This window comes from Poecile atricapillus, chromosome 5 (assembly GCF_030490865.1).
Source record: "Poecile atricapillus isolate bPoeAtr1 chromosome 5, bPoeAtr1.hap1, whole genome shotgun sequence".
In the NCBI taxonomy this organism is placed as follows: domain Eukaryota; kingdom Metazoa; phylum Chordata; class Aves; order Passeriformes; family Paridae; genus Poecile; species Poecile atricapillus.
Genome location: NC_081253.1, coordinates 122,552 through 142,082, shown reverse-complemented (window position 1 = coordinate 142,082; position 19,531 = coordinate 122,552). Strand labels below are relative to the sequence as shown.

The 19,531-nt window shown below is 38.9% G+C and overlaps 1 protein-coding gene across 10 annotated transcripts in view; it reads right to left on the bottom strand.

The window, feature by feature from the left end:
• The window catches only part of BAZ2B (bromodomain adjacent to zinc finger domain 2B), a 111,165-nt gene extending 106,510 nt beyond the window's left edge, over nucleotides 1-4,655 (bottom strand). For 3 of the 10 annotated variants that reach the window (XM_058840029.1, XM_058840031.1, XM_058840034.1), the window contains exons 1-2: nucleotides 3,947-4,412; nucleotides 2,868-3,017 (exon numbers count right to left, since the gene is read on the bottom strand). In XM_058840029.1, the coding sequence (XP_058696012.1) occupies nucleotides 2,868-2,910 (43 nt within the window). In that variant the 5' untranslated portion in view covers nucleotides 2,911-3,017; nucleotides 3,947-4,412. Of the gene's footprint in view, nucleotides 1-2,867; nucleotides 3,018-3,946; nucleotides 4,413-4,538 lie in introns of those variants that run through there. The other 7 variants (XM_058840032.1, XM_058840033.1, XM_058840030.1 and 4 more) reach the window with 6 other exon arrangements.
• Nucleotides 4,656-19,531: the final 14,876 nt, after the last annotated feature.

Genomic DNA, 19,531 nt, shown 5'->3' with positions numbered 1-19,531 from the left:
AAAAAAAATCTTTAAAAGTATAGATGTTAGTTTAAAAAAGGATGTTTCATTTCGTTCTGTGATGCAGTGTGGAAGATCATCTATAACTAGATTCCAAATACTGCATAATGTTCTTCAATACAAACTTCCCATTTCTGCAAAGTATGTCGACCAGCATATACTTAGTACATTTTTGTCTACATTCAGAATGTTGTAAACTATCAAACAATCACAAAAATCACTGCTAACTTTGACAACTGTTTCTGTGTTCCTTGTGGTGGCAATTAACAATCACAAACTAGTTTTTAATGTAGTATAACATAATTCACTGAATATACTGTAGTAAAACTACAGTATTAACTCAGAAGTTGAATCACACTTGGGAGAAAACTGGTAGACTATGGAAATCTTCCTTGGGCCAAATTATCTAAGTGATGAAAACACTAAATATCACTCTTAATGCTCTATTACAATAGTCTGTTTATTAAAAGAAAAATAAAAAATAAAAAATTCCACCAGTGTTTACACTATTAAGTTTTATTTAAAGATATATATACATCAGAGTCCGGGAGATGGATCACAGCGAAGGGATTTGAACACGATGTGTTCATACAGTGAAACCCTTAACATGCCAAAGTGAGAGGGGGAGGAAGGGTGTAGGAAACTGCATTGTTGGTTATACCTACCACAAGTCAAGATCTCCTATTCCCAAATATGTCATTGTAAGAAAATTATAGAACTAACAGCAGTGAGGTGCTCCTTTCCCTCATTCTGGGATATGAGACCGGGTGGACAAGCTTCATTTTATTTGCAACTCTGATATTCCACATCTTGCTTAGGAACAGGAAAGTAGCGACAAAGACCCTAACAACTGCAGTTCAAGCTGGGAGGGACTGTTCTATTTGAATTCAATGACACCACTAATGGCTTCTTAGCAGTTTCATGAAATCAACCAGCTGTCAAATCGATGCATCAGAAGGAACAGTTATGCACTCCCGTAAGAAAAAGCAACACATCAGGATGTTTTGCAAAACATCTGCTCCTTTACAATGCAGTTCTACAATAAACGTGCAGACAAAGAAAACAAGGAGAAGGGGAACAGGACCTATAAGGAAAGGCTTCTATTACCTTATTTGCTTTTTAAGTGTGGCCCAAAAAAGACAAAGAAAAGCCAGCCTTGTAGAACTTTCTTAACATAAGGTCAATATAAAGATTAAACAAATATACTAAAGTGGTTAACCAATGCTTTTTCCCTCCATGATATAAAGATATTGCTAGTTTATCTTTTGAAAACACAAAATATTTTATTACATGTTCAAGAAAACCAAGTATTTTTCGCCAAAAGGTACGAAGCATGTATTGAGGGGTTTTTTTCTCTCTCACACTACTCAAAAAAATTTTTCAATGGCACTGACAACCTACAAGAATCTTAAAAAACAACTACCCTTTTGTGGGAACACAAACCTATAAGGAACCCAGCACAGTGGAATTCAATTTAAGAAAATAATTTGGATGAGAAATACCAGTATGTCGTGGTTTAAGAATGATATTCTCCAATTCAGTGCTCCCACGGAAACCATGTGATGCTCATTCACTCCCTCCCCTTCTTCGGGATGCAGAGAATTGGAGGCACTAAAGGTAGAGGTGTTGGGTTGCGATAAGAACAATTTACAGCAATGAAGTAAGAAAAAGAACAGTAATAGCAACAACACCAATGACAGAGACAACAAAAAAGCATCCAAAGATTCACAGGGAAACAACAATACCCTAGGTTCATTTGGAAGAGAGCCCTTCTCGCTCCAAAAGGAATAGAGGGCCTTGTGTGCATTTCCCACCCCCAACTAACAAGGTAAGGTGGTCAGAACTACTGGGTCCTGGTCCTGGCAGGAACTAGAAAACAGCATCACAGCCCCAGTTTATTTTAAATACACAATAGTCACAAAACCTTATACTGTGCCATCCAGAACAGACCTTGGATCAGGAATAAAAAGGAAACAATACCTGATCCTCTGAAGAAATATTTTTTACCTTTCAGAGCATTCTGTTTATGAACAACTTCATCAAAACCTGATACAAATACTCCACTTGTTTACAGGAATTGGTACGACCTATGATTCAACCAGTATCACCTGCTTGAAGGGAACACAGAATTTCTCTAACACTGAAGATTCCTTAACAATTCCTAGTGCTTTCTCTACATACACTTCACAAAAATTACCTTGGCTACCATTTTCTTAACATTTTGCATTTATTGATTTTGCAGCATTTTGACAAAAACGTGTACATAGTTTATTATGAGATGTCAAAGCTATAATGTCATTTTTGGAAACTACTTATCCTCTGTTGCTCACCATTTATAACCTATCCAATTTTCTAGACCTTTATTGCATTTCTAATTTAGAATCACCTGCTGTACATGCTTTCAACTGTTTAAATGGTTTCATTTACTCGGTATTCACACAGATAGGAAATAACAAATTCAACCACACTTTCTGATGCATTTAGGAATGGAAAATAAAATAAGCATCCGACATTTGTTCTAATGTAACTTCAAGGCTTTAAGTACAGCGTTCAATACTGATTTGGATAGAAAGTCTTGATGTACAAACAGCTATTCATACTACTTTCTGTTAACTGTTGTCAATATTTTTCCCAATTCTGAAGACAAAGAAAATGTAAATTAAATACAAATAGTTTCATATTCTCCATAGTGTGACTTTAAATATGCAGCAAGTCAAACAAGCATAGAAAGAAGAATGGAAAAACAAAACTTTAACTACAACAATTATTCCCCACCAATTACACATTTCACTAAGTCATGTGACCAGAAAAACTTTCATGAGATTAAAAAAAAAAAGCAACGGAGAACCAAATTAACACAACAGTACCTTTTATTGTTCTCCCTTTCACAACAGCTGATCCAAAATTCATAGTCAGAGGAAAAATGATTTGTTGTTGGGTAAGGAGTTGTTGTGCAGTCGGTTCTTTCAACGAGCTTAGTGTAGTAACTACATTTAGCCACACACATTATACAGTACCTGGAACATAACCCAAACTACATGTAATATTTATAGGTACTTTCCAGACGAAACCCTTTAATAATACACCTTAATAAGTTCGTTGCTTCCAAACCATACCTCCAAGTCTGTCATTTAAAAATGGAGGTCTGTAATGCCATGTCCCTCATGCCAAGAAGACACTGTTTATTTCTCAGGGAAGATCCTGTACCAAGTGTTTCATGTAAATGTCACGTCAGATTAATAACTGCCATAAACAAAACCAATGCAGATGTCCAGATAATTTGTTATTTAACATCATAACTGCAGAACTGTTTTTTAAATAACCCAACGGTTAAGCATTGCACATTAAATACTAAGGTCAGGGCGGAAAAAAAAGGTGGGAGGCATGATTATTTTCCTGATATGAAACCAGACACCAGATAAGGAAGCATATTCACTGTGTCCCCTGTATATGCACACTCAACTAGGAACCTTTCTCTTTAAAGTGCGGTTTACAACACGTTAGATCAGGAATTCCAGAGGAAAGCACAGTCTTGGAGAAAAATCCCCTTAAACTTTACATGACGTCACTATCTGTCCCTATAACATTCCCTAAACTTTGATGCTTATCCAGAAGCGCTTTCAGGTTTTATACTCATTCCCTCCTAAAAGAGACGGTCAGACTTTGGAATAAAAATTTGCCCAAGATGGCGAAAGGCTTGTTGTTTAGAGGGCAGAAAAATGGAGGATATTGTAATATACACAAAGGGATAAATTTCAACAACTCGGCCCAACGCTGCAGCTGCTTGTTTCTCTTTACAAGGACGGGACGCGCACAAAGCCGCGGACAGAGGGGCCCGCAGCGAGCCGGCTGTGAGGAGCGGCGCCCGCTCCCGGCCCGCGCCGCGCCCCGCGGAAGGAAGGGAAGGGAGGGGAGGGAGGAAGGGAGGGAGGGAGCGCCTACTCACCCGCGCGCGGGAGCGGGGGCTGCACGGGGCCGGGGGTCGCCCGCGGAGGGACAGCGCGTGCTCCGGCCGCTGCCCCGCGGCCGCTCCGCGCGGCCCCGCCTCGCGCCCGCCCTGACAGCCCCGACCGAGGGGAGCGGGGCAGCGCCCGCCGCCAAGAGCGGAACGGGGCGGGAGGGCCGCCGGGAGCGGAGCGTACCGCACAGCGCCACACAAAAGAGCCGCCCGGTGGCCGCTAGCAGCCGCCGCGCCGCGCCGCCCCGGAGGCTGCGGGCGTCCGTCGGCAGAGACGTGACCGGCGCCGCCCGGCCAAAGCAGGGGCGTGCGGCCATGAGCAAAGTTTAAAATCGCTCGGAACATAGCCGTCCCGTCTGCAGACACTCCGGCCCCGGCCTTTCCCCGGGACTCACCTCTACGCAGTCACTCCGCCACCCGCCCGCAGCCTTGCCCGGGCAGGGCCCCGCAGCGGGACTCGCGCTCGGCCCACACAACAAAGGGGCGATACGCACCGGCGGGGACGCGGCCGGCGAGGCGGGCGCTACCCGGGTTCGGGAGCCCCGGCGCGGCAGAACCCCATCCCACCCCAGCCGCTCACCTGGGAGAAGCTCCACCGCTCGGTGCGCGGGCTGCGCGGCTCTCGCTCTCCCGCTCTCTCCCCTCCGCGGTGCGGGCGGCGCGCGCCGGGCCGGCCCTTCCCGGCGCTCCCCGGAGCCGGGCGGGGGCGCGCGCGGGCGGCGGCGCGCGCGGCGGCCGCCCCCAGCCGGCGGGACCCTGGAGGGGGTCGCGGACCCCGCGCCCCCGGTGACGTCACCAGCGGCGCTCCCCGCAGGGCGGGCGGCGGGGCCGGGCGGGGAGCGGATCTCGGATCTCGGATCTCGGTGCGGGACCCGCGCCCGCCCTCGGCCTGGGAAAAGTTTCCAACAGCCCACGTTCTTCACGCAGCGACAGAAAGTTCCAGTCCGCCTGGGGTCATTTTTCATTGATAACTTCATCGGGCGGGGGAGAAGCAAAGTTGCCCACCTTAAGAACCTACAGATTAAGTTTAGGTTAAAAACATTAATAAAGCAACAACAGAATCTGTTATATAAACAAGTGCCGTCTACGGAAAAAAAAAAAAGAAAAGGCGATCCACTTCTGAAAGAAGAGACATTTTAAAGAATCAACGTTCAAATTTTTAAGTTCTTGAAGTACTCGATAAATTCAAGTAAAACAAGGCAACAAGGGTGATGGAATTAAATTAAAATGAAGGAGAAGTATTAACACTCACCAGTTATTGACACAAGAATTAAAAATACATATTTTAAAATCAAATTTTCTCGCCTTGCCTGAAACAACCCAGAGAGGTTATTTGTAGAAAGTTAAAAGCTGTGCTTCCCTGCACCAACCCTTCACACTACACACACGGTATCCTCTTTTTTTTTTTTTTTTTCTTCTTTCTTTGGCATAGTTTCAAACTCAAGCAGGGTTAAAGTACACTGCAAGAGCCCAAGGACTGCTCCCTACAAACCATAACTCTATAAAGTTAAACCATAGTGCAATAAAGAATACGTGATTTCAGTCTGATTCGGTAAAAACATACTTTCAGAATTCAAGAATATGTACAGCTTGTTAACCTTATTAAATACTACGTATAAGGATTTTAAAAATCAACAGTATTTCTAAACAAAGTCGATCTATGCATAAAAAACATTCACATGTAGAAGGATGCCATTGTCTTCTGTTTCCTCTTCAGCCACTGGCTGCGATTTTAATTGTGCTGGAGGATCTTCATTAGTATTAACACATGGGGAGATTTCACAAAGCTGCTTCATTAGGAAAAAAAAAAAAAAAAAAAAAAAAAAAAGAAGCCTGGCAGACTAGCTCTTTTTGCATGCAACGAGAATGTCAGCCTTACCTCGGTCATTTGTAACATAATAAGTGCAAGCACAATGATTGCAGTGCAGGAGCATTGGGGGAAGGGCAAAAACGCTGCCTAATACGGATATGAGAAAAGAAAGCTTCTCATTACACAGTAAAATTTATGCTAAAAATTAGTGAAGATGATGTCTCGTGAGACTCATGCTAAATATATTAATGTGCTGATATGTTTCTAAGTATTATTTTTGGCTATTTCATTCCAAGGATTCACATGCAGCAGCAAAGGTTTCCTAGCATTTATTGATTTTTTTTTTTGTCCACCACATTCCCGTAATACAGATTTTAATCATTTCACTACACCACACTCAGTAATTTCATTTAAAAATGGAAGCTTCCATCCCCAGAAAGGCATTTAATTTCAATGACACACAATTTCTTTTAGCAGCAAACTGTCTCAACAGTAAAAGCTGGCCTAAGGTTCAAATGCATAATTTAGTCCCAAATTCTCCATGCTCTGCATTCCTTTGAAGCTATAATTTGACTAACTACCTAATAACTGTAATAAGGACAATGATTTCCTTATAATATGGTATTAACCCACATTTAATTAACTCAGAGGCTGAGCTCTGTACATGTTTGATTGGGTCAGTACCTCTCTAACCTCAGAATTTACTAATAATGGTCTAAAAAAAAGTGTGGGGTAAGAACTAGTACAAATACAATAAACAGCTGCTTTGCTCAGAATGTTGTCCAACAAAAGCTCACACATTTTGCAATACAACAACACTGCCACTCGTATCATAACTGAGATAACAGAATTTTGTAAGGGGAAACAAATAAGGGATTTAGATAATTCGCTTTCAAATTTACTGGATGTTTGGTGCATATTTAATCCTGCTGCTTGTAACATTTAAAAGAAATTCTCATAATAATAGAAATTTTATAATTACAACCTCTCTAAATAACAAATGTAAATATAATTTTTTGTTGTTATGAAGAGGAATTATAGTATCTTGTGACAAATAAAAATGTGTGTATGTTTGGACAATGTTATGTAATCTTTGTTTTCTGTAATGCTCAGCAGGACAGAATTTGATCAACGTGAGCCCAGAACCACAGGTCCAAACACATACTTCTCTTCACAAAGTTCAGTCAACTATCCAAATTTACACCACTGTATTATATTTGTCATCAAAATATGAAGGATATCTTTCCATTGTACTGAATATTAATTTGGCTTTTGGTCGACTATTTAATACAGTCTTAGGTAGCTATATAGTATTTTATAGTCTACACCAAAGTATGTTTTAAAAGTTACAGTTTTTCCACTAGTCACAAACAAATCAGTTTTACTACTACAAAACTTACTAAGGTTTTAAAAACGTATTACAATTCCTTTGTTTTAATATGCTTATTCAACAGAAGCTGTTGTTAATGGACACTACTGATGCATTTAAAGTGATTAACTACTACATCAGAAAGGTCCCTAGCTTTCAAATTTGGCTGTTCTCCCTCAGGCAGTATGAAAGCTGAAATTCTCAATTTTAAAAAATGCAAATTCAAACTGCAGCACATACACTACAAAAACAGGATAATTTTTTCTTTTGCTTCCTTTTCATGATGAATTAATTACAAATACAGTTAACCTTTGCATTCTTTTCAGGCTTCCAGCATAAATACCATTAAAAAAATACACCATGCCAGAGTTTTGTAGTTCCTGTAGTATTTTCTGCTATGCTTTTTGACCCTATCATTATTTTTTTTTTAACTAGCTGCATGCACCAACGCATTCATAATCTTAACTGCCGAATCGGGAGAAAAAAGAACAAAATAAGCACCGCATTTACAGACATGTAACCTCACATTTGAATAATTACACTGATGTCACAAGGGCCATTTACATACCATACATGAATGTCCAGAAGGTCAAATCCAAACTTCCTGTGGGACCGCAGAGGTAGAGCTCACTGTAATGGTGTCTCCAGAGGCACAGACAGTTGAAGAGGTTTGTCTCTTCTGCACCTCTACTAGCTAGGCTAGCAGCACAGGTTTACAGCCCTTCATTTGTAGCAATCCAGCTGTGTGTGAGGCTACACTAAAGTTAAAACTCACACAACATTTCCAAACTCTGTTCTTGACAGACCTTCTTATGCACCTAAACAAACAAAAAGTCTTTGTAAGTATTTTAAAAGGCTATGCAGTATTCACTAGGGAATAGAAACTATATTATATACCTCTATTAACAGGTGTTCTGTGCACTGTTTGTGAAGCGTGTGTTTTATTATCATAAAATATATTAAAACAGATTCGCCACACTGTAAGGACTAGCAGAAAGTTACCATCGATCAAAAATAACAAAATTTTTACAAGGCTAGTAGGGCTAGTCCATCCCCTGATGAAGAGTTGAAATAGTAAGCACTTAATGAATACTATTAATAAAAGTAATTAAAAGCTTGGGGTTTTTTAAATAAAAGCCTGAATATATCATTCAATTGTGATGTGCAATCTCTTTTTTAAAACATTACAATCAAAAATATTACAAAGCCTTTTTGCTGAATTTGCTCTGTGTTCAGGAGGTTTATTGTCATCACAGATATTTGTCGGGATTTGCAGAGATTATGCTACCACACTGACAGCTGTTTATACAATTTAACATGTCTAAGTGCTCCTGCCTTTATGCTCTTATACACGTCGTTTTGTTATGCCATTCTGGAGTGGTCAAATGAGTATCTACTTCACTACAATGAATGAGGATCAAGGTACAAAAGGCCAAGGAATCTTTAAAAACATAAGTTTATAAAAAATTATAAAACTAATGTAATAGTTTTGCAACTGGATAAATATATTCACCACTAAGTTGCTTTCATAAGGAAATGCTGTGTAATTGTTAAAAATTGGTACATAGGCAAATTTTGTTTTAAAGTTTTGCAAAGGTGCTGAACTAAATTAATCTGCAGAGCAGGCATAACTGGCCTGCAGAAAACACAGATTTGAAGAACCAAATTAAGAACTTCTGAAGGATGGGAAAGAAACTAGAATGCAAGAATCTAGACTTCACATGTTCTATAAAAGCCTATAAATCTTCCCTAAGGAGTCTCTGCATCAGCCTGTGTTACAGCCAACTTACCAAATACACTCCATAGAAAATACACTCTTCTTACAACACATCTCACTGTGTGAGAAGAGAAAGCAGCTATGTGTTACTTCACTCATAAATTGTTAAAGGATACTTCTGCTCATCTTAAAGGATAGAGAAATCTATGATTTGTTCTGCCAGTCCCATTTCAGCAGTACCTCATGCCCCAGCCTTGCCTCCCATAGCTCCTCCAGCATCTCCTTCATGTCTATGATCAAAAACAGTCTTTTCATTAACCAATTAAATCTCTAAAAGTGAGAAAAGCCGGTTCAATCTAAACAATTAAAATATTAACCCTTTGAAAGTAAAGAAATAAAAAAATGTTCTTCTCTAGGTCCCTTCTGTACTAATACTCCTGTTAAATTTTACAGTTAAAATATCTGGCTCTGTCTTGTACTCAGAACCAGTGCTGGATTTTAAGTACAAGGCTGCTTTCAACTGCAAGTTGTTTCGGACATATATCCAGGATGTTATATTTACCCTTAGAATGAAATAAAAAAAAGGTAATTTTAAATGTCAGGCAATAAATTACCTCTACATTAGAAAACACTTAGCTTACATTTTTCTGTTTGATTGGAAAAGCACCTACCTCACTAATAGCAATGTTAGCAAATAAGGTACTGAAAATCTTTGATTACCATGACAGCTCACATTGTTCTATCAAAATTTTTGCAAATTAAAGTGACAAAAAGACATACGTAAAAACCAAAGAATCAGGGATTACTTTTGTATCATTTTTTCACTAGGTATTTTAGAAGAACTAAAGCAAGGAAATACTAACTTTCAATTAATTTTTATCTTCTTCCAAAAAATGAATGCTTTTTGCTATTTAGGCATATTTGGCATTTTCCCTCCCCGATACAAGTCTACAAAATACCTTACATAATAACTTGGTTAATTTTCTTATGCCTACAAAGCTCTCTTTTCTTCTGGACCAAAACCATGGTTAGTTTTCTCTGATCAAAGGATGTAGTGGGGAATTTTTTTTCCCCTGTTGTTTCTTTAACCACAAGCATGGAAAAAGGCCCGCCTCAAAGTTTAGTGTAAATCTGTAGTAATTGCACCCACAAGTGAAACGAAGCTTTTTCAGAGTGGAACACAACAGCTGTTACATAGCAGACAAGAGACAAGACTACACAATAGTTTAGAACCGGAAGTGATGGCATCTCTTATTAAACTATATTAAAACAGGAAATAATCTTATATGATTAGCCAACTTGGAACCTGGCCAGGTCAGAAGGATTAAGAACTCTTGCAAAAATTTCAGCACAGTCTTAGTTAATTCTCACTGAACTTAATTTAAAATACAGCATATTACTACTGCATATATAGTGCTATATGCACCAGAAACAGCTGTGGCAAATTATTTTGTCAGTATATACATTTCCAAGTTGCACCTGGGCTATTAAGAATGTTGCCTTTAGTGTACTTTTAATAATTTTATCCATAAAACATCATCCCGTTGGCCACCTGTAAAGCTACATCAAATTTATGCATATTGTCTTGCTGATTTTTATGTATCAAAACAGAATAACGCAGAATACAAATACTGTGATGGAACAAAGATTTTTTTGGTTGGTTAGGTGGTTTGCTTTCTGGTTTTTGCTTTTTCTTTTTTTTATTGAGATACATGCAGTTCAAGTTTTATTTAATTAAGGTCTCTCATGCCTGCAAAATCTAGTTTCCAGGCAGAACCTGGCTTTGCTTACACATTTCAGATTCTTCAGCTTCTAGCTCTTCTCTTAGTCTATCCTTATTGTGTTTGCCATGTTGCTAAAGATATTATAAATGCATTTCCATATTTTAAGACTTTGGTAATGCATCTATAAACCAGAAAACATGTGAAACAGAGCAAGGATTACTGCAGAAAAGCTAAGCTGGAGGATAAATGCACTGACACTTCTCTTCAGCCATTGAAATAATGACTTTCACAACAATACCACAAATTGAAGGAAATACAGAGGACGCAGATCTAATGTCTAAGGATGTCCTCAGTGTAACAGGATCAACCCATTAGTATATTTCATTTCCCCCAGCAACATCATAAATGCTATTCTAGACGAGAGCTATATTGAAAAGTACAATATACAAAGGCCCCTACATTCACTTGCTCTTTTTTCATTGCCTTACAAACTCTTAAACTTAAAAAATACTAATGATTATAATCCTTTTTATAGACAAAGATTGAGATAGACTGAGATAGCTTGAGATAGACTGAGATAGCTGAAATCATAAGCTTGTGATTCCAAATCCTGTGAAGTTCCACCTTCTAAATATTAAAAAAAGCTTCTTAGAAATAGTTTTGTACCAAGACTAGTTGTATATGTTGATAAAGAAGTACACATTCTACAAACTGATAGTTTTCTACGAATGTATAATAATCCAATTTGTCAGAGAGTTCAGAACGCAATACTGTTGCCAATAAAAAAAAGTGTTTATCCTATTGCCACGTCTTCAGAATCTCTTGCTAATCCGTTATTTCTTAATCTGAGCACATTTTCTGCATCATCCGTTTGATGTCACATCTACTTGCACTATCTCAGAACCCTCAGAACATTATCACCACGCATGTCACAACAGGCTTCTTTTACGGCTTTCAGGACTACAGAGAGCTGAACTACAGATCTAGAGATTATTATTGCAACTATCAGAACCTGGATATTTTTAAAAGTGTTTCTGAAAAGGCTGCAACATGTAGTATGGAAATTTTATAGTGTTTTGTATGTAAATAAGTAACATTTCTTTGCAGAAAAGCAAGCATGAAAAGGACCTTTTCCATACTATTGAAAAGTCTAAATACCCTACATTTATTGTTATATATTCAGGGATATCTTAGGGGAAAAAAAAAAAAAGTAACAAGAAGCTACTTAATGTAACTAGAACAGTAGAAAATTGGCATATGTGTATTAATAACACAAAAATTCCAGTCTTGGCCTTTCCTGTGTACCTTTTCCCTTCTCTCCCTCCAGATTATATTAACTTCCTTTGTTGAAAGTTAAAAATGCATAAATTCATTGCTATCTGCTACAGAGATCTCTATGACAAAGCCTTACCTTAATCACTTCCTGGTCTGGTAAAACGACTAATTTGTGCTTCTGTGAAACCTCATAAGAATTATCATAAATGGTAAAGGTGTATCATGTTTGAATTCTTTATGACTATAGTAGGTAGTAGTCTCAAATTAAGCATGTCATTCCCAGTTTTAGAAGCTAAAAATTCAGGTTTTTTGATCACAGAAATCGATAGATTGCTTTGATGCTTCTTGTGTCATTATGTTTTAACATAAACAGAAAAATAAAAAAAGAAGCCTAAAACATTCCAAGTGTCTACATTAACTCATACTCAGCAGATATAAATACAGCTGCATGTTATGCATCTCATAAAAGATGTGTATGTTCGTGAAGTGCAAGAGTTAAAAATAATCTCGATGCTTTTCCAAGTATTTTTAGCAGGCTATATGTACTTAATTCAATCTCATTTTCTCTAGTACTTCAGCAGTTTAGGAAAAACTTTAAACAGATAATAAAAAAATAAAAATTAAAAATAAAAAAATTTAAAGGGCAAATAGTGGAATACCTCTAGAAATAATGACAAGACCCTGCATCTTTTTTCTGGCTTAACCATATTCATGGTCCTTGGCCCACACTCGGCTGTGGCTGCAGTTTCCATCTGTTGAAGCCGGTGCACGCGTTGGAGCCGCCCTGGGCCTTGGCGGTGTTTCACCTCAGAGGAGAAGCCCCGCGCCTGAGGGCTCCGAGCCGCCATGGCCGGCGAGCCCAGGCCGGCTCCGCGCCGCGCGCTGTCCGCTCGCGCTCCCGGCTCTGAGGGCCCGTACGGCGGGAGCGTCCCCGCCTGGCGCCGTGAGGGGACCCAGACACGGCGGCCTAGCGCCTCGGCTCCCTGGCGCCGTTCCGCCCTCCCTCGGGCCGCCGCGGCCCGCACCGGATCGCTGAGGGAAGCTTGCAGACGATGGATTGCAGTGATGGCCTGCACTGGGGCCCGGCCTGCAGGTGAGCAGAAATGGACTGCCCTGGGGCCCGGCTACCAGGGCAGCCGTGGCCTCACAGCCCAGTTGCACAGCAAGGCAGCTTGGACAGGTGACTTCAGACTGAGCCTTTTGGAATTTGTGCTCCCTCTGCCAGACTAGCTGCAGAGTCACTGGAGCACTTAAGTCCAAGTCCCATCTTGGTTATTAAACAATATCTCTGCTTTAAGATGGGTTTTGCTCATACAAGTTTGACTGGAGGTGACCTCACGCTGAACTGGAGCGGTTCATTGCACAGTTAAATTTTCTCATCTACTTCACTGGCAAGGATGCTTCTTCTTCAAAGAAAGCAAGTAGGTGTACTTGCTTCTTAAAAAGCTGTGTTTTGTGAAAGTGCTATGAAAAGGCTGGAGTAATGGCAAAGCATTATTAAAAAGGCTTGATCTCTACTTGATGTACTATCTGCTCTCAAAAATCAGTGCTGGTAGAAGCAGTTCAACAAGATTGTCCAGCACTGAACATTGTTTAAGGGTAGGAACAAATTGCCAACAACAGGCAATTTTCCACTGCAGTTTAACCTGAAATACTTCAGTGCACGTAGAAGGCAGAGACGAATTCTCATGCTGATGCTCGCAATTCTGATGCTCATGATGGCAAGAGGGAAGATCAAGTCTCCAAAAACTTGAAGAGGTAACTAAATAGTATCATTATAGTTCTTCAGTAAAGAGATCTAGATGATGTCAAGGAAACTGCTAGCAAAGAACTCCCGGAGTTATATTTTAAACCTACCATTAAGCAAGTCCTCAATAGTCTGTCTTTTCCTTCATGGGCATTTATTAAGAAGAGGTGTTTACTAAGGGTTCAATGAACTTGTGAACCCATTCTTACCAAGCATTAATTTTTTGTCATAGAAAGTACAAAAGCATATGCTTCTGCTGTTGGACCTTTAGCTATGCATTATTCTTTACTAATACTTTCCCATTCACTCTGTGAAGGAGTTCAGCTAAAAATAAGGGGGTTTTATCTTCCCCACTGTCAAATATATCAGTTCCATTCTCTGAGCCACCCTAACTTCCACCAATTTGTCACAAGCCAAACAAATTGACAAAAGTAATCTGAGTTTTGATTTCTTTGCCCTCCTTCTGCTGGCATAGTACTATTTTTATTGACTGATACTAGATCCTTTCATAAAAGGGTGAGTTCTGTAAGCACACTAGAGGTATTTGGTGTTAGCTATTAAGTTACTTCTTAGGGTTGTCTGAGACTTAATTTAATCACCTCTCTTGTGGTCACCAGCATCTATAGATTTCTTGGCTGGTTTCTATGTGCACTGAAATATATGGAACCAAAATAAGTTGGCGGGGGTGGGGGGAGCCTCTTACACAATTTGAGCAAGTTGAGAAATAAGACTTTTTGTTCTCAAGTCCAAGTTGTGTTCCACCTAGGACTGAGTTGGAAGCCCAGCACAGCTGGTGCACTAAGCAGCTTAGGTCTTGAAAGTTTGGCTTGATGCAGTCAGACCTGGAAATTAAATGTTCCACACCTGCCCATATGTTCTTAATGTGCATGGACATGAATAGGTGTTTATGAGATCCCCTTTAATCTGATCTGTTTGAACTGCCATCACATTCTGTAGTTTCAGTTATATGGAATCGTGGAGTGGTCTGAGTGAAAGATCATTTCATTCCGATGAATATTAAGATGTGTGCAGCCACTCAAAATTCCAGATATCCCTCTTTTGTGAATGTTTGAAAATCCACACCAGAGGACAGTACTGGTGTTGCTTATATGCACAAGAGCTTCATCAAAAAAAGACAACTACTATATTGATGCATATGTCTAATAACACTCTAGGGCAGTAGAGATTTGGATAGCCAGGAAAGAGGCATCTGGCTTCCTAAATTCTGTGTGGCAGCTATCTAACAAGAAAGAAAGAACAGACTTTTGGAGGGGAGCAAGGAAAATTGACAACTTTGATTTGTATTCTATCCGTTTAAATTTTTCAGAAAACAGAATGGACAAAAATCTAAGATTCATCTTTCTGGAAGCAACTACAAAGCTGACGGCTAATTAAATGTTAGTCATCCATGAAGCTGAGCAGGCCTAAGGACTGAAAATTAACATATTATAGAAATAATCCTGTACTAACTTATGGGCCTTACAATTTACTATTATAACAAAAAAATATTCTCAAAAACTGCACAGACAAGCTCTCTGAGGTAAGAATAAACAGGACTAAAACTCATGTGTGACATTGGTTTGGCCTCTTGTTCTCATGAGTTTATTATTCTAGTGTAGTTTGGTGGGGTATTAGGACAGTAGACAAAGGAGACAGTTGTCTATTCAATTCCTGAGCCACTTCCTGCAGAAGTTGGACCACAGAATGAATGAAATACTGAGTTGTTGGTCTTTTAAGTTAAGGAAAATGAAAAGCACACAGGAAAGCAGGCTTTCTGTCTCAACCTCTGACATGAATTGTTTTTTATTAAACTGAGTGTTCAGTAATTAATCTTTATTGCCTAAATATGCAGTTTGACCACCTATTTTCTAAAATTATAGGGTATTTTCCAACTTCCATTCATAGAAATTTAGAGCTGTTTTCTAGCAAAGATCTTCACCACAGGTGCTTAACCTGAGCATCCGAAATAGTCAAGCAAAGTTGGCAAATACATATTTTAATGTGCCACATATGAAAATTGATAAAATCATTCCTAATACATATAACCTAGCATGTCAAATCAGGACTACTTATTGAAAGACCCCCGAGCTGTTCACCACTCTTCACAGAAGTAATTGTGAATGCCGTTTATTTCTATCTTTAGCACACCTTTTATAGGGTTCTACAGGGTCTGCAGGCAGAGCAAGCAACTATTGGCTAACACACACAGTTTACATTTTTTCTCTTACACACAGGGATATTGTTTTGCTTTACTCTCTCTTCTGCATGAAGGTTTCAAGGACTTTAGCCCTTAATATCACGACTTATTTCAAAGGCTGGTTTGTGCATACAGGCCTTTACTAATATATAAAATATAGCAACACTACTTATTCCAGAATCAACTGTCACATAAACATGGTCTCATATATGGCCTAATGACCATATTATAAAGAATTGTTTTAAATTAATGTCTGCTTTAATTAATCTGTTTAATTAATCTGTTCCAGATTAATTCTCACATGTAAAAAAATCATTACTTAGAGCCTGCTTCTTGTCTCTGAATTGATAAATTCCTCATGTGCCTTAACAGTGTGTATGTTACTACCGTAAAAGAAGAAGCTTGATGTCCTTCTTCATTTTGCACACACAAGCAACTATGATAATCTGGCTTTGTATTTTGACTTCAGTTGCTTTCCAACAGAACACTTGATTAACAGTCAATGCAATAACAAACACATGAAGATTTATTTAAAATATCTCCTTGCAATCTGATCTGTATTGACATTGCTACAATTACAGAGCAGCAGTTTGAGACCCATGACTAGATAGGTGTTTGTTTCGTTAAAGACTCCTGTTCTCAGAGTGCTGGCATTTTTGACAGAATGATTTTACTTATGCATCTCAATCCAAAGGTAATTTTCATTACTGTTGCTTTGTAAGCTTGGCAAATTAAATAAAAAATATTTTCTCTCAGTCCTCTTTCTGTGAAAAGGTAGTGAATCTATTTTATTTTGTCACTGATTGCTACATGACGGTCATGGGTGGGTAGACAGAAATCCACAACTCATGTCCTCTTGCTCATCAGATGAAACAACCTCGTTTATTGTTTGGAACTTACTTATATATCAGATTCAAAACTCCCAGGCTTTGATAGCTCATTGGCTGGGATCTCTCCGCCCAGATCTCTGGCCAGTGGTGTGCTTTTGAATGGGGACAGCTGAGGGTCCCCTGTAACTTATCTGGGGACTTGTTCTGGCATGAACTAGGCTAGCCAAATTGCATTTGTGTTTATGGTCATTTTTACCTTGTCCAGTCCAGGCCAGCCGTACTGTGACAACATTGTGACAACTTATTTCAGGAGTATTTTTGTGTCTGTAAATTAAACATTTGGTCTTTCATAAGCTTAGTTCTTATTTAATAAAATCCAACTTGTTGAAGGAAATTGAATTTAAAAAATAGATATTTTAGTCTAAAAACTATGTAATAACCCATGCATTGAGTCTATGTCCTATCTCCTATTAAACTTCTGTTAACTACAGCAAAAGCTGTAATGTGGCCTTCTGGATTGGTGCAAGAGCCTAGGCTTTGCTAGTTCCACTAGCCAAAGAGCTATTTTAATTTGTGTTTATTGATATCATTAAAAGAAATCTGAATATTTATGCTTGCACAAAATACAAGTTTTCAGTGAAAAGAACAATCAGGAAGGCATTATTTCCATGGGGCTTTGTCCTTTGACTCCTCTTTTATCACAGTGGTCCTGTTTATCCCATGATCCCTTTGCTATCCTTTCCAGGACTGGAAACAACATGTTACGCTAATGTAAGTAAATCCATGAGAGCTGGCTGGTCAGGAGGTTTGTTACAACCAGAATATACAGCGTACACATCCTGCATTCTTTTCTTCACTCAAGGTATTGATTCTTATTACTGTCCTTCATGCCTGGAAAGATACAGCCACCAAACAAGACCTCCAACAAGTTTACTTGCTGTTTGCTTTTACGGTTCACTCAGGATCTCCAGATTGCATCTCTGTTGCAACAAGCAACTTATCTTTCAGTCTGTTCAGGCTCAAGATCTAGTAGTCTCCACTCGGACACACCCTGGCTTCATCACTCAAATGACTACTATTATTTTGGCATTTACCTTTGCACAGTCACTGATTTTCAGGAAACTTGCAGGAACACAGATTTCTATCCATCTTCCAAAACTGGTTGAAATTGTTCAAGACAGTAAACAGTGTGACTGGCAGGGCATTTGTATGAGCCTCATTTCCTTGGGAATGCACAATTGAATTATGTCTCTCAACCATGCTGGTGCAAGTAATGTCACCTCTGCAGGGGTCAGTGCCTCCAGATACAGGGTAAGCAGAGATAAACAGTTGCCCCCTTTCAGAACATGCCTCCATCAAAGTCTGTCTGTCCATCAGAGATGGGCACACCCACTGCTAGGATTTTACAAGAAGTCTGTAACAAAACACTGGAATTTATGTGTGCTAACTGTTAAAATTAGACATGTAAGTGTGAAAGAAATAGTAATTGATGAATGGCTTACATAACGATTCTTGTGTTTTTCAAGTAAAAAAAAAAAAAGGTGACAACCAGGAATAGAAGAGGTTGCAAGCAAACCTTACTGGAAAGGCAGCAGGAGGCAGATGTGTGCACAGACAAAGGAACAAGGCATGCAAAACCACACATTTTAGAGAGCTATGAGTTTCTGATATCTGCAAAAGATGGTTCCCAATATAAACATGTTGTGGGGGAAAAAATTACTTAGGGCTATGAAAAGGAATATCTTACCAGAATTGGTTTCAAGTAATTTTAAAAAGATTTACTCTGATCTTCACTTGAAGTTCATTTCCTTGGCAGGAGCAGAAGCTCGTCAAGGTGTACTTTATCGCAGTGCACTCAAACTAACAGACATGCTTACTACTTTAAACTAAGCAGATTGACTTTATACAAGACTCAGGTGTAAAACTCTTTTAGCAATTGTCTAGACAAAGGAAACAATTGCCATGCTCCGTAAGTAGTTTCTGAAAGGTTTAATTTTAAGTAGGTAATTGGTAAGAAGGCTGCCAACTCCTGGCGTTTGCATGTTTCCCAGCAGCATGGTACTAACTGCTTTGCTGTCCTTAATGGATGCGTGCAGACAACTGCACGCTCCTCCAAAAATGTGTACATACTACTATTTTTTGTTGCAGATCATTTGACAAGATGCTGAGATAGATATCATTTTTTTATGCAATATTTTTAGTACAAATGGAGGTAATTTCCTCAAAATAATGAGACTCTTCTCCATTTTTTTGCATTATTCCTGTGCTTTCCTCCATTACCTTTGTTTACATGTGATAAAGACACAAATTTCTCATGTTTATTCTTTTTTACTTGGACAATTCTGATGGTTTCTCCAGAGTCTTGATTTGTTTGCTCTAACAGGATACTCCTTTTCCTCACTGTAAAGTACCAGTGGAAAGAAGCATTTATTTGGCAAAAGTAGGCAAAAAGTATACTAAACAGTTGGTCTAGGATGTAGTTAAACAAGCTACCCTAAAGCTACAAAAGAACTTATAGTTTTGATAGATAAGATACTAAATTATTTACCTAATGCCATGAATGTGCCTTAAATTATGAGAAATGATGAGTATTTTTTAGTATATTTGGTTTTTATTTCATGAACTGACAATAGCACAGAAGCTATACGTATTTCACCTTCCAAACAAAACACATTCGAAATTTAATTGTGCGAAGTGTAATCACAGGAATCTAAATGTATTAGTGTAAGAAATTTTAATTCTGCAGACTAAATGGAAGCAAGCTGAGCTATGTTATTAAAATGTAAGATATACACTTTCTTTCTGTGAGACCTTTATTTTGCTCTTCAGAGCTAGAGTCAAAATACAGGATTTTAACTTCACAGATAAGCAGTAATTCATAATTCAGTCCACTTTTCCTCAAAT